A 16,326-nucleotide genomic window follows, 5' to 3' on the forward strand; every position below is an offset into this window, starting at 1 on the left:
ACTCTTAAGACTACTAATCTCCCTTTATACCCAATATATACACTGGACACCATTCTTTTAGGATTGTGGATCTGGACCCATATCAGTTCTCTCTTCCCAGCATCTGATCCAAAACCAATATCTTGTCAATTTGGGTGGGTCTAGATCCACCTCCTTGATCATGTCCTCCTGGTCGTTTGCATTCATATCCTATCCTGACCTTTTATTCGTTGTGGAAGATGGGATTCCAAGTGGTTGAAGGTCTTCACCAAACCCAGCTGCGATTGCAGGGCTAAAAGCAGCATATCTCCAGCTGCTTCATCTCCTAATGAAGGCATCAAGTCGACCCAAATAACCAAACACGAGAAGTCCCCACTTAACTGAGCCCGGTCTGCACACTTCTTTTCTCGGCAAAGGCATTATTAGTACAAGATGCAAAAAAGACGAACATTATTCTCCAACCCACTTCCTTTACCATCTTTAAAGGATTATTAGGTCGCATCATGAGTCAACCAGTTCTAAGTGGTTGCCAGTTCTACAGATAAATCGGGCAATGCAGAAACTAGGCCAGCGTGACAAATGGTGCATATTGTCTTAAGGTCATTTTCTCACTAGGAACATTTTCGGGTGATTCATGAGCATGAAATGGGAAAATTATTGCAGGTAACATTTTCGGGAATTATACCGTCACTCAAGGCACAGGCAGGGCCACGGTCATTGATATATTTTTCTTCTAACGCAAATATGCCCCATGACATATTATCAGTTCTACACCATGGTGCCCTCTTTCCATATTCAACCTATAAGTTAAAAGAGGACACTCTCGTTCACCACAATAAGAAAAGATTAACATAAAAGTATAAAAAACATTTAACTACAACAGTTACATCCTCAGATGGTTGAAAAAGTCTGCCCGTCGAACCATTTCCATTGAGTATTTGAGATTCCAAATCTTCAAGGACTCGATACGAACACTTCCTTGGGCAAGCGACTGCAGATTAGTGGCGAGCAACGAGCATTGCGATTCCGACCGCCGCAATTGCCAACGAAATCGCAGCAATGTGTTTTACCTTTATCTCTCTTCTCACGATCCTCCAAATACATGGAACCAGAAACATCAGCCCGCAACTTGCCCGGAATTTTGCCACAGAGAACCCCTGAGCACGCACAGAAAATTTAACGAACATTTTCTTGGGAGTTTCCAAACGCAAATGAATACATGCACTGAGATGGCTCCGATTCATAGAGAAAACACGGTGCACAAGCTTTATAATCGTTCACGAAAAGAGAAGCTTAAGGCCTTTGATATGCCTAGAACCATGGAATTTTAAAATCAGCATGCTCAATTTTTCATAGTTTGGAACTATTAAACAAACAAGGTATTTTGTTTCCAGAATTAGGAAACTCAAACTTGGAATTTTGATTTCATTCCAACTTAAGCAGGAATCATGATTCTGGAGTTTTCATTCTTGAACCAAAATTCCAAACCATCAAACGCCCCCATTCCATGGTGTAATCAGGAATTTTGAGATGAGGGTCATTAGTTCAATAACTTTCACAGTTTTAGGGGCACCACTATATATAAATGAGTAAATCAAATTTAAGGCAACAATATATAAAACTAAAGGATGTTTGTGGGGCACGTGTGGGCAAATCACCGCTACTGTCCTATTAATACATCGCAAGGAGAAGTAAGGTTGCGAATAGCTGGTATACGGTTCACTGAATACACTTACTAATAGCTGGATTGGATTCGGCTGTGCGGAATACCTTTACCATATCCAACCCACTTTTAATGCTAATGAAACGTCCCATTATCCAATTTTTCAAATGACATATTTTGTTATCAGGTGAGCAGGGTGAGTATTTGATTACACTAATAAAGATGAGAGCCGAAGTCTCTCCCCCTCTCCCAATGCCTCTCTCCTGCCCCAAAGTTTAGAGATGGACCAGCGCGTCAGTTGAAGACTGCACTGCAGCCACCTCGCTCATCGCTTCCCCGAATTGGGCATCCATGTCATTCGTATCAACGACCAGCCACTAAATGGTTACTGACCGGAGCCAATTGTTCAAATCCCCTGGGGCCAAATAACATGCTTGGTTTCTTCCCCAGTTTCAAAGGCTATGGATACAAAGACCACTTAGGGTCACCTGGGGTCGTTTGGCAGGAAGGACTGCCAAACGCCTTTGATGACACTCAAAAAGAACTGGGTCACATCTTAGTCCAAGTATACTAATAAAACGAGATTTTGATACTCATACTGGAGGATTATCCACATCTATCTGAGATTAAGAGCACACGGTACACAGAGAATATGACAACCGTTTGTCCATGCACTTCCTCACCCGTATGGACGTACTTGTTGATGGAAAAGAAGATGAGTGAAGATCGGCCTTGAAAATGGTGGCACATCTCTATTATGTGGCCTCATCCGGAAACAACTAAAAGAAACTCGGACTGTTGACAGTTATAATTTTAATAGGATGCTCAAAGATCACCTTTATCTGTATATTTCTTATAGGTTAATGCAGATGCTCAGAGAGAGAGAGAGAGAGAGCATGTGCGGCCGTTTTGCGCTTGATGGTGAGGAAGAAATCACATCGTTCCTGAATTCGTCTCTACTGAATATAGCAAGTTGAGCATGGCTTGCCAAATCAAACCCAACCATCAAGTTTTGATCTTTCAGCTGTCCCGACTCCTAACAAGGACATGCTGCTCATCTGGCTACTCTGAAAGAGACAAGCCACTGACACTGCTTGAGGACAGGGACCAGTCAGTAAACACATTAGTTAGCAGATCTACCTGTTCAGATAGTATACTGAGTCAGCCAAAATGATGAGAAATTACTACGGATTTTCAGCTGACCAGAATGCCGCTGGCAAAATTACTTCTAAAAGTTCCTATATGAACACAATTTTGGACAGAGAACTGCAGTCACTTCACCTTTTGAGACCACCAATCAAAATATCTTCTCGCAGACACCATTTTCATGGAAAGATGAAAGTAAGATGGAGTTTTCTTGCCACTGGTAAATAGAAGGACGCAAGAAAGTGGAAAGTTTCTGCATCTAAATCCATGTATGGGTGAAACAACACAAATAGTCTGTTCTAGTAGAATTAAAACTTAGACGACAATAGCAGACGCCACGTGATCACAGGTCCTTCTCAGGTGTGACCCTCAACTACACTCATCTTCAGGAGAAAAGGTTGGTAGCTGGAATGGAATCTTTCCAAGGAAAAACCCTGCATCACATCGGATCAAGTCCATGTTCAGATAAATTCAGTTAAATAAATATAGTGGGAAAACTGGTCATTTCGTTCCTGATCCCCAGTAAGCGTAACTCTATTTTCCTAAAACAACTCAAATGGTCTTCAAGATCTGGAGTTTCCATATGATTAGTAAATTCCTAGGTTCAAGCATTTGGTAGACAAATAGGTAGTATGTGCAGCAATAATAGCACCGCCCACCTGGCTAGGGCTCAAAGTTGGAGAACAAGAAAATAGCGTCCCCGTCGGGTCTCTTCCATGTTCTGGTACGTTCTGCAAACCTCCAGCTTACCCACACTCACCCACATCCTAAACTCCTCCCACCACCTTTTCTTTTTCCTTCATGAAATTATTTTGCCCTTAAAAGGCATCCATTAGCTGCTCCATTGTGCATTGAACACTTTCAACAGCTAGTAAGCCCTCCTTTGTGCATGTATATGAGGACCAGCCCTGTTCCGTATGGTTTTTCATAGTGAATTAACACAAGCCTCACTGTTTGTGTGTGGCCTTTGAGAGATTACTCCTCATTATGAGAGTGACCTTCGTTAACTGTGAACCTTTCTTTGCTTTCTCGTGAAAGCGTCTTTGATATCATAATACAGAAGGTCTCCAACCTTATTGTACCCCAGCAGAGAAAAATTTAAAGAACCTCAGAACATAAAAGTAAATTAATGCATCATGTTCAAAACTTAAAATACCTTGGGCAGCTTCCCTTGAAGTGCTAGGTGGTCAACGTGCAGTCTTACATTTGAGGAGGCATGCACCCATAAGATTGGATCTACATCGGCATAACATTTTGCCACGATGTCATATAGTGTTTCTGCTCCATCCTCAACTACTTTCAAGATACTGTTTTCTCGGTCTCTGCGATGACTGTAAGACAATGCATTGTCATTATTAACAAATCTAGTTCAAAAGGAAAGTTGGGAAAGTTCATCACCCTCTTGTCCTCACAAACACGTGTTTGAGTGTGCATTCATTTTGCACGGACTATTTGAAACGATCTTGATATTATCAAAATTTTAGGCATGGATGTTCACAATTATGTCTGGGGGCCTGGGCTGCGGGCATGCCTCGGACCGACCCTGCCCAGCCTGACCTGATTGCCCCAGCCCTACTGTCAATTGTGCACATGTGTGTGTACGTGTGGTGGGGGTTGGAAGACGTAGTTAATAGGTTGCCTTCAAAAGTTTCTTTTCCAGTCAAGATAACTCTCAACGGATCTTAAGTAGCACTAACATGCGACTAACTCATACCACCACAATGACGGCATCAAGACCAATGGATATAGGAGGAAATGCCAAACATAAGACAAATCTTTTATTTGAAATTTGGAAAATCAGAATATATAAAGCTTTGCACCAAGAAAAAAGGATGTGACTCTAAGCTTATCAATGACGGCTGGAAAAAAATGAGACAACAGGTGGCATGACATAACATCATTGTAATCCAAAAGTAAATCATGATAAATTGTCTACGTTTTCTCATTTGAACACAAAAATTGAAAGAAGGCATCAAAACAAGGTTCATCTCACTTGAGATAACTGCAAAGCATCTGCATAGGCCAAACATTAATCCTTCCGTGCATAGGGAGAAGTGCATGTGGTTGTATCCCTAAGAATTTGTATGTCGTCTGGAAATAATCCTGCAGATAATAAATCCTCCAACACTAAATTAAATGAAATTAGAAATTGGAACATCTGGCACACTTTAGTCAAAGCTTTTCAAAGATTGAAATCGTGAACAGAAACAAATATGTATCCCTTCAACTAAATGACTTCAGAATGGAAAGCAAGCCCATGGCCCAGGATGTTATTCATGCATATATCGAGAAAAAATTGTGTAGCGACACTAACTTTATATTCACTAATGCATGAAGGACAGGATAATAACAAGATAAAGCCATGTTTCAACTATTTATGAGAATTGTTTTCCATCTGAGTTCCAAAGTGGTGGTTCCATGTACTTAAAAAATTACAATATCTAATATAAAAGCATTGCCAAAAAATAACATTTCAGGTTTTTACCGCCAAGATTTCTTTGGCATTGGCTCAGAAGCTTGTTTTCCATTGAAAGATCTTGAACATTAGAAATAAAAAAAAAATATGAGACTTTGATCAAAATATAATCATTAAAATATCAAAATAAACATCAAATTGATAACCTTTGTTTGAAAAAACAAGGCAATAAAAGTGCAAAACTATATCATATTCTTTTCCTTTTTTAGTTTTTTTTTTATTTTCCCACTTTTTGCCTTTTTTTTTAAAAAAAAAGAAGGTAACACTTTGTTCCAATGACGCAAAGAAAGGGCCATTTAAATTGGTTCCTACTTAGATTGTAAAAATGGCACCTCTGATGCTTATGTCTTTATGAACTGTGTTGCTATCAAAGGTTCGGCAGCTTTTAACGGGAAGTACTGCTACCCATTCAAGGTACGTCCATCATGAACCCCACCCAGAAACACCCTTTCACATCTATGAACCGTCAAGGAAACTATTGTAAGTTAAGAACTTGAAATTCTAAGCTTTAAATGAAAATAGTCAGATGCCAGCTCCTTTCTGCAGATGTAAGAACTCGCTTCTAGTATAATTTTGCAGCTATCACAAAATAGCTGTGTTTAATAACGTGTGGAGGAATGTAAAAACTAAATAAGATATGCAATGGAATTCTGTCTTTAAAGAATTTAGTGATAATAATGACAAGGTCCTAGAAAATTGTAGCCTATGGTGAGGCATTTTTTCAAAATAACATGGATAGGGGTATGGCAAGGATATAAGCATATATGTAGTTCACAAACAACAAAAAGTAATATTTAACAATTAACAAACTATGACTCTAGCAATGATTTAACAAAAAAAAAAAAAAACGCATATTGTCCATTGCAGCACCCCCCACCTGCACCCGCACCGCACCCAAGTCCTGTCGATTCAGGTGCAGCACTCTCCCAAAGAGTTCACGTTACTTAGGTTATAGGAGAGAGGAACAGCAAAAATTGAGCCCTAAGTGATACTTACCCTCATGTTTCCACCAGATCGTATATCAAGAACTGCACTCCCATGTCTAAAGGCAAAAATGACTTATTAAAACCAATTGAAGCACACAATATTTCAAAAGTTAAGCAAAATGTTCATAACAAAATTTCATGGTATCACAATACAGATGCAATAGTTCATTCTAAGCTATTGATTGACGCTGCAAAAAATGAACGAGAATTACACAGACAGAGTTGCAATTTGTTTTTGACCAATATTTTTAAGACAACAAACGCCTTGCAGAGTACAATGCTGCTTTGAGTACACATGCGCAAACATGTCCTCCTGTGATATTTATGCTTATTAGAAGCCCGGAAATTAATAAGTCATAATGAACACGCCCAAAGAGAAAAAACTAAGATCACAATAACTTCAAAAGTAACAGCTCCTTGAAAAGAATGGTGAAGGCCTTTTCATTGAATAAATGCAAAATACACTGACATCGACTTCTCAGGCATCAAGGAGAATTACTTAACACACGAAAAATGGAGATAGTGCAACCTTTTGTATGAACGTCACCAAAACAACAGAAGATTAAAAACCACGAGCTAGAGAAGAATTTAGATTTTTATAGAATACAGATTTTCCTGTGGGCCAAAAGAGAATGAAAAAACAGAAGCCACAAGGCACTAGGTGTGCATGGTGAACCGCATTTTAAACGTCTAACTGACCATTGGCTTACTTGAAGTTACTGTAGACTACCTAATGGCCTCAGAGAAAAGGAACTCACCCAACACAATGGTCACCAACAATTAGTAAGCGTGTATTTGTGTGCAAAAGTGCCATGTGGCCATCAGTATGCCCCTGCAAAGTGGAAAATCCACTGACAAGGCACTAGGTGTGCATGGTGAACCGCATTTTAAACGTCTAACTGACCATTGGCTTACTTGAAGTTACTGTAGACTACCTAATGGCCTCAGAGAAAAGGAACTCACCCAACACAATGGTCACCAACAATTAGTAAGCGTCTATTTGTGTGCAAAAGTGCCATGTGGCCATCAGTATGCCCCTGCAAAGTGGAAAATCCACTGAGAACTGAATGAAGGACACGTAAATCATCAGAACATTATAAATAGTAGATGAAAATTAAATAATGTCAAGCCAATGCTTCTTGCATAATGCAACAGATTTTTATCGTTAGACGCTGATGAAGCCAAAATGTTTACAAGATTAAACCTTATAAAAACATGATTTTCTCAAGTATACTTCTCAGACAATCAGCAAAACTAAATTGAAAGCAATCAGCAAGAGAAGAACCATTATGGAAAATCAGGCATTCAAGTATCGAAGGAAAGGAATTTGTATACGCACCATTCTACATTACACGCCTTTGCTTCAAAAAATTTCAAAAATAAAATCATCTAAAAATTTGTCATAAAATAGCATCGAAGTAACATATTTTTCCACTATAAATTTCATGGAAACAGCCGCAACGAAAGGAACAATGTGCCAAAATATCATCTCCACAAGTTGACATTCAAAGAAATTATTATTGAAAAAGAGCCAAGTTCAACAATCAGTCGAGTCAAGTTCAAGCATGCAGAAGAACTAATGCTAACTAAGCTTCTCCTTCCCCAACTTTGTTGGGGGACTTTTCTTAGTCCTCTAAGTCAACAAGCCCGAGTGGGGGACTCACAAAATCAGCCATAACTGCATTATTCAACTTATCCGAGTGGTTATTTTTTGTCAACTTTAGACCGTAATGGAACATACATTTGGTGTCTTTATCTAGAAGAGAAATCAAAGTGTGGCTAATGCAGCATCAAGATGCTACACCTAGGTTTTCCTCACTTACCCTCTAAAAGTACATTCTGTGTGCTATCGATTTTTTTTTTTTTGCACTTAATGCACTTCTACTTTTTCCTAATGCCCTTCACTACTATATTAGAATTAATATTTAGCTCTAGGAACATAAAAACAGCTAGTATCTCTCTGACTGTTTCAAGAAGGTAACACAGGAAGTCTAGAACATGTGCATAGAACCTTTAAGCTGGGAGCCCTTCAGCGTATAGAAATTGAAGGTTAAGTGGACATGACAGGCCACAGAAATTAAACAGAACCATGACAATATGAAATTTAGATAAAATCCAAATGAACCAATAGAAGATGAATCAAGTGGTAAGAACTTAATTGAATAAACAGGAAATGCACTTCTTCCTCATATAGGACGCAGGTGCAAAAATAAGTGCAGGACCATATATATATATATATATATATATATATTATAGAGAGAGAGAGAGAGAGAGAGAGAGGAGGGGAAGGAAGGGAGTAGGGGAGAGAGAGAATTGATGATGAAGAGCACTGGAATCATTGTGAACAAATAGTCAATAGTCATAAGACTCATAACAATAAGTTAGTTTCTTTTCATTTTTATTAATCAATATAAGCAGAAAAATTAGCATATTCAATCAAATTAAGAAAAGTATCATTATTCACATTTTATAACCATAACAAATTTACAAAAAGGAATCATGAAACAAGAAACAAATCAAATAAAAAAGAACTATACTTGATGTATTATCTTTATAAACTAATAATGTGTACTAAAATGGCTTAAAAACTTTTTACTTCATTTTTTTGATATACATCGACTTCATCCAGTCTGGCAGATCCTCCTTAAAATGAACACTCAAACATACAAGATGAACATATGGACCAAGACACTTGGAGATATGAAAATTTTTATGGCAAAGATAAAAATATTTTTTGTGTGGCAGAAGTTTTTGCTGGACATCAGTGCATATCAGCTAAAGGAAGCCACAGATACTGCTAGTCATGCATGCAAAGCCAACCGCCTTTGCTACACCAAAACTCTGTATGCATGTTCAACAAGTTCAATCTACAGCAAAATGTTCAGAGTGCACTGTAATTACTGGAGCAGCAATAACTTCCAGTTCATGTCCAGCAATGCATATCCTTTCATCACCACATACAGGAGTATAAGGTAGATGCCACAGATCTGCCAAACAGTTAAGAAAAATATGAGAGAGAGAGGCAGAGAATACAAAAGAGAGAAAGCAATCTAGATTACAGGGAAGGACAGTATGTTGGAGCAACATCATCCTAGATCTGAGAGAAGTGGAATTGTAATGAGAACACAGAATATTGAAAAAAACTCTCCACCAAAAAGTATTCTTAAATATCCAAAATCAGAACCTTACTGATGATACATTTGATTTTTCCTTCTCATGCTGAGACCTAGATGGAACAGCAATTTCTTACAACTTACCAGTATTGACAACATCCAGGTGTGGCCAACGCCATATTTAGCTTATTAATCACTGATATTTTCCTGATTCTTCTGCTTTATTGGCTTTTATGCTAGAGAAATTAAACTTCAAATGATTGACTCATCTATAAAGCTTAAGCATATGAAAAGTACATCTTTCAATGTCCATGAACTATAACTGCATGTTCATTGTGCAGACATTGATCAATCAAGATATTGACAAATCATGACATGGAACTGAAGACAAGTTTGAACCATTTAATAGAACCCATTTCTACTGCCAAACTATGAACAAATTGCAGATTACTGTGCCCCTTTTTTTCATCCTTGGAAGGAGCATTACCATGACATCAAGAAAATTATTCTTTGCTCTGGAATCAGCAAAATATCAGAGAAGCAACTTTTTAACTAAAATTAAGATCCAACATAGCCTTCTCTACAGTTAATTGAGATCCAACATAGTCTTCTGTACAGGCACATGTTCAAGTACCTCTGAAGTAAATTGTCTCAAATTTGATCATATTTATGAATTACATGATTGACTTAATATGAATAGATCTTTGATTCGACAAAATTTTGCTTGCATACAGGATTACCTGGCATTTCGACAACAGAAAAGAAAAAGAAAGCAGTTATGAGAACTCCAAACTTGTGGTTCAAAAACATATATCTGTCCACATCGGATAAACACAATTCAGAACAATGTTTATCAAATAAACCATGCAGATGACATCCACAGCCAAATTAGGGAGCCAGTAGAAATTAAAAATTAAGATCAGAAAGGCAGTTGACAATCTTTGTGAATCGCTTTGTTGCAAATCAGCTCTTTAGATTCTCACGTAATATTTCTGCTGTGGAACTGCTCAGGTCATCACATCCTTTATAAAGCCTCAGTGTATCAATGGGTCGGACAAGTGCCTGAAGAGGTTTAACTGATGAGAAGTGTCCAGGATTACAGTTATGCTACTTTTCCAGTTGTTGCTCTGAAATTCAAGGTTGTATGTTGGTCAGCTTTCTTTTTTGTATTTAATGTCAAGTCTCACAACTATATCATTCGGACCATCAGCATGAAATCCTTCAGCGATGGTTCAACTCAGATACCTGAGATAATGAAACCCACTGATAGCTCCACAAGAAATATTCTCGACGCTTCATCATATGTCTCAGACTATATGTCAACTCAGAAGAAAGGTTCTGGATGCTTCATCATATATTTGAATATTGCAGGCCTATCACGATGGAGATACAAGGAGGCCGTTTGCCTATCTGGCTCATCCAGCAATTTCCCCCATCTCTCATTCTTATCAATCCAGCAGAATTGAAAAGAGTCAAAAGACTCCAAGCGGTTATATGCTCACAATGATATCTACCTGCACTTTGCTTCATGTAAGACTATACATAAATGACAAATGAACAAGAGCCAAAGAACACATATATCAGTACAATGGTCTGCACTCTGCAGTATAATTATTGAAAAATAAAATCAAGTGAATGAAAATTGGAAAGAAGACAATGCATCCACATTATTAACACAGATAACAGTACAATTTTCATTTCAATAACCAAATCGTTAAAAAACTTACTTTGTGCACTTGTATAGACATCATATAGATATCTTTAGGATGATGAAAAACCCCTCGAAATAACTTGACTTGCATGTAAATTCTAGCATATTAACTATAAACTATCAAATAAATGAACCTTTTCCAATCCGAGACATAGTTCTTTCATGTGCAATAAGAACAGCATCAGGGTTGCACCGCTGGATGACTGATAGACCTGAAAGCAAATTCAGCACATGGACTTGATACTTCAAGAAACATCAATATGTCATATTCAATACATGTCAAAGAGGAAACCTGAGTCCTGACATCCATCAATTTTTTCCAGATTTTAGTGAGAGGCTGGTTACTTGTTCATCCTATCTAGAAAATTACCAATCAAAGTTTGTGCAAAATTGCCATTTGTTATCATGATTTCCATGTAAATTTTTTGTTTTTATTTTTTCATAAAAAGAGTTGCCGGCTCGCATCTACTACGCATCCACTCATGGACCATATTTTATATAGACTTTGACCCAAAAGCAGAATCCAACAACTTCAACGTGATCAGCCTAGTCTATGTATTGTGTTTGGCTTAACCATCACCAGATAATCAGTGAAAATCACATATGAAAACATGAAAAAAAAAAAAAACCATTGTCAGATGTAGATGTAACCTTACTGTCATAATTTAGTGTAAAACAATATACATGCAATCATAAACATGGTCCAGATGTTAATCTTGGCTTTTCTTGATTGAGCAGGAAATAGGACAAGAATATCTGGATCTAAGACACCACCAATTTGGTATCAATAGATACGTCAACATTCAGCTTGCAACTGACCAACCAACATAAGAAGCAAATTTAACCGGATCTCTCTAACAACTGACCCATTGTGAAGTTATAGCATATCACATACAAGTGGACTGCATCTTGGCTTCTTTGAATGTTATCTTCAAAATTCACAATATCATTCCTTAATTCATTATGTTTCAACTGTATGTTCAAGTTCAATATCAGCAGCTGCGTTCATGCTCCTGTTGTGGCTTTTTGCTGATTGATGCTAATCATTAAATCCTTTGTACATATTATGTCTTGTTTTCATGATAAGTTTGGAGTCTAACTCCCCGCAGGTTTTGATTGAAAGTTCAATGTCTGCCACTAAGAGAATAAGAATGCATTCACGAGCTTCATGAAGTGAACATAGAAAAGCATCGCAGAAGAGACCATTTATCTACCCACTAACATCAAGTCTCTTCAATATATGTCAGAATTGGGTTCACTATTGAAAAAGCACTATCTGTACATTAATTATTGCCAACAAAAAAAAAATTGCAATTTGATCATTATTATAAGAAGTTTGCACTTATAAACAATGGACAACAGCATTGACAATTGCAAAGTCAAACGTGAAGAACAAGAAGCCAAGCACATCCCTCATCACATCAGTTCTCGAACACATTAATGTAATGGCAACAATTTTAAAGTTATATGTTATCTATAGTTTACATGAGTACATCAAGCTTAGGAATACAGATCCAAAGGAACTAGAGTAGCTCAGGAACAGCTAAGGTAAACATTACCGTCAACATGATCATGATGATGATGAGTAACAAAAACCACTAGTTTTCTCGGCAATGCAGTCACAATCTCCTCCAGCTGTTCCATAAGGTCATGTGTTAATGAATACATCACACATTAAACTATCTATAGATAAAAAATTTCAAGGTAAATGTGCATAATTTACCATAGGATGCAGTGCTGAATGGCAACCAGGATCAACTATAAGAGCATCTCCATAGACAGAAAAGCCTGAATTTGCAAAATTATGGGCACAAGTATCTGGTGCAATAACAACTAGGTTTGTGGTACGAAATGGCCTTCCTGTTCTACTGCCCATAGGTAAAGCAATAACTCCTAGAGGATATTCCTGAATACAGCATAAAAACATGCATTTAAGTAATGGTGAGGAGTTGTTTCAGCCAAACAAGAAGAAGATTGCAAAAGCATTTTTCATGGTATTTTTTGTGCCAAATGACTAATATAATCCCAAACATGTAGAGGCCTTTTTGGTTCAAGACATGTCAGACGAGGGTCAAAAAGCAATGAGCAACTTACAACCCACTGCCAGGATAAATATTTTAGAAACGATCACAATTTCATCAAAGAAAGAGCATATTGTCTCTCTCTCAAATATAGAGTCCCAATTATGGTTCTTATACTTATTATTACAAAAATTTGTTGAAATATTTACTACACATCAAAGGGCACTTCAAGTATCATCCCATATGTATTTAATACAATAGACAGGGGAAGCCTTCCAACACAAAGTTATATCTTGCACTTCTCTCAAAGAAGGAAACAAGTAATGACTAACTTGAACATCAGCATAGGGAAATCTGTATCAGCAATATGGGACATGCTTTCAGATATAAAGAACAACCTATGCAGCTAAGGCTTGTGAATATACTAAATAATGAGAGAAAAACAAAAAATGGTAGAAGATTTTATGACAAAAAAGAAGAAGACTAGATAACTGCATCCACAGTTCCAAATGTTCAACCGTACTTATTGATCTGTAATACCAGATCATAAACCATCTTGAGTATACAACAGAGTGCCCAAATACCAGGAAGAAACTTAAACAGTATGCACGAAATATTATTGCAATCAGAAAAATATTTCTATTCTGAATTTTTTCTGATGCGTTATCAAGTTTTGTTCCTGAATATAAATATTTTCAGTTAACCAACTTACTTGGTAAAGAAACTTCTTGTTGATTTTGAATTTCGACAAAATGGATGAATCGGCTAAAAGACCAGAAACCACCAGAGGCCCCAGCCGACCATTTTTCCGTTCCACTTGAACAAGCATGGTTTTCAAGCTCAAGATACTCATCCATTTGAGCCCTACAATACCGAAGCTTGAGAAAATTAGATGCCTATAACAATAAAGGCTTATTAAGTTCATGCGCGACCAAAAAATGGAATAGTTATGGCTGGACAAGTTTAAAATAGAGCCATACACCCATGGCATTACAATCAGAAGCCTAAAATCGATCATAGACCAGTTTATTTTCCCAAACAGAAGTCAGGGAACCATTCAGATTATATTGCAAAACCAGTTTCCATACATTTAATTCTGGATCTAACAGTAGCATGCAAGATAATGTGTTCAAATCAGAGTCGCTAAGTTAATCCCACCCAGAAACAGGTTTTCATTGTGAAATCATTGAAACTTAATGGAATATACAGATCTTACAAGGAAGCAATAGATTAGGTAGAAAGAGAAAAAGGAAGTCTTTGAAGTAAAAGAACAAGGGAATCAGGATTTCATTGGTTGGGAATCAGGCTCGTGCTTGGTAATCGGTTGCCTAACGGATTCCACTACCAGATTAGGAGGCAAGATTCTTTTTTCTTACTCTGAGTGATTCCAGTAACTATGTCTATTATCACAAACATGCCCTTTTTTTTCATAGTTAATTAACACGGGAACCTTGGAAGTAACTGCAGATGGTCTCACAGACTTTCATTGGGTGCAGCTTAGTCGCTGCATATTATTATTGTTCTTAATTTTCTAGCATTCATCTATGCTTCATATCATCAAATTGGCAGTTTAGCAACGATAAAATCACAAAAATTTATACTAAAAGACCTTGACGCTGAATGCCACTACTAACTTTTACTGATTACTGACTATATCTGAAAAGCTGTATCTTAACAAAATTTATAGCCACATTTACGAAGTCCAACCTGATGAAACTGAGCAGTTGTGCACTAAGCTTCCATGTATAAACAGAGTATGAACACGATGATCTGGTCCAAATTCAGGTTCTTCAACATGCTTCAGAAACTTCCAATGCCGGAAACTTGATTTTTCCATGCCTGCTGCAGCAAGAACCTAGAATAACACTTGTATGACCATTACAGAAATGCAAGAGCAATAAATTTTTCATCACAATCATTTATAATAATAATATAGTCTTGGACTAGGTAGTCAAAAGCTAAGTTATCAAAATAGGCACTAGTGGTCGGACTAGTCACCCATTCTGGCTAGGCACTGGTCAGCAGTCTATGGAGCCCGCCCTTTCAGTCTGCTAGGCTCACATAGCGGCCTAGCCGATAGTCATGGACTTGACCGACTAATCAATGACTACTGACTAGTCATCCACCGCCGGTAATGAACTTTCTTTCCTTTTTCCTTTTTAAATAGATTACCTAGATTAACTTAGAAATAACATTAAAACGTTAACTTAGAAAATGTAACATTAAACAAGCGAAAGCCATTAAAAACAAAAAATAAACAGCGTCTAATAGCAAGAAAAATTTCCTCCCATAGGAAGGTGAATATTGTTGAAATTTAGCCTTCTCAAACAGAAATCCTAAATTGCTAACGTAATTATTTCCTCGCTAAGGTGTTATAAACACGTTCCTGCATTCGCACTGTCTCTCAATGTAACAAAGAACATTCCACTTCGTCTATGTTCCCTGTTCAGCAAAATCACAATCCGCACAGTCGAAATCAGAAAATCTAGGTTCAAAAGATACCTGAGCGACCGCTGATTCAACATTGAATTTTCGGAGATCGATGCTATCCACGTAAGCATCCCAGCTTTCAACAAGGAAACTCGACTCTGACTCTCCTTCCAAAAAGTTGAGTGCAGCAGAAGGCAGATCCCAGAGGTCGGAGTCAAGGTAACTCTGGTATTCTTCTCCGACCGGCATGTCCGGTGGTAGCTGCTTGGCGACGAGAAACTCCTCATCCGAAGGAGACCTGATTACCACGGCGAGCCTGTGAACCACCGGAAAGGCAGCCATGGAGACGGCCGAGTGAGTCAAGTGAGCGGGCGCGCGCGCGAGAGAGAGAGGGAGAAATGGTTGTTGTCCCTTGGTGGTCACTTCAGTCCGTCGCCTTGTGGATCATCTACCATTCTACCTGCCGCTTCGGTCTGAACTTTATAAGTGTTGGTGGGACCCGGGCGTTTCCGTCCCTACCCAATAGAACCTGAGGACTTCGTGGGCCCACCTTGATCGATTTTCATCAACATCCCCCTAGTTGTGGAACATTTTTTCATATTTTTTATTTCTACATTTTATTTTTGTATATTTCACCTTTTATTTTTTAGAAGTTTTGTAATTGTTTAAAAAATTGCCGAAACTTTTCTGACATTTTCAACTTTATATTATTGTATTTGAAAAAAAAAATATCAACATGGACGGCATCCTTCACGCTCCTTCCTCTCATCCCCTCATATTTTATTTTCTCCTAATTAGAAT

The 16,326-nt window shown here is 37.7% G+C and overlaps 1 protein-coding gene across 3 annotated transcripts; it reads right to left on the bottom strand.

Annotated features, from left to right (window-relative positions):
• Nucleotides 1–695: 695 nt before the first annotated feature.
• LOC116264153 (uncharacterized) lies at nt 696–15,963 on the bottom strand. Of its 3 annotated transcripts, none has more exons than XM_031644200.2 (12): nt 15,598–15,963; nt 14,803–14,950; nt 13,808–13,959; nt 12,798–12,980; nt 12,634–12,709; nt 11,209–11,286; nt 9,152–9,237; nt 7,009–7,082; nt 6,261–6,306; nt 4,782–4,891; nt 3,945–4,119; nt 696–1,136 (listed from the first exon to the last, which is right to left on the bottom strand). In XM_031644200.2, the coding sequence occupies exons 1-12, from the start codon at nt 15,865–15,867 to the stop codon at nt 978–980; spliced, it is 1,557 nt and encodes a 518-aa protein (XP_031500060.1). In that variant the 5' UTR covers nt 15,868–15,963; the 3' UTR covers nt 696–977. The 3 variants fall into 3 exon arrangements, with proteins under 3 accessions (XP_031500060.1, XP_031500062.1, XP_049936484.1); XM_031644202.2 differs by lacking the exon at nt 7,009–7,082 and adding an exon at nt 7,214–7,287 and having other exon boundaries at nt 699–1,136; XM_050080527.1 differs by lacking the exons at nt 696–1,136; nt 7,009–7,082 and adding exons at nt 3,030–3,222; nt 7,214–7,287.
• Between the last annotated feature and the right edge of the window lie 363 nt (nt 15,964–16,326).

The sequence above is a fragment of the Nymphaea colorata genome, chromosome 11, assembly GCF_008831285.2.
Source record: "Nymphaea colorata isolate Beijing-Zhang1983 chromosome 11, ASM883128v2, whole genome shotgun sequence".
NCBI classification, from domain to species: Eukaryota; Viridiplantae; Streptophyta; class Magnoliopsida; order Nymphaeales; family Nymphaeaceae; genus Nymphaea; species Nymphaea colorata.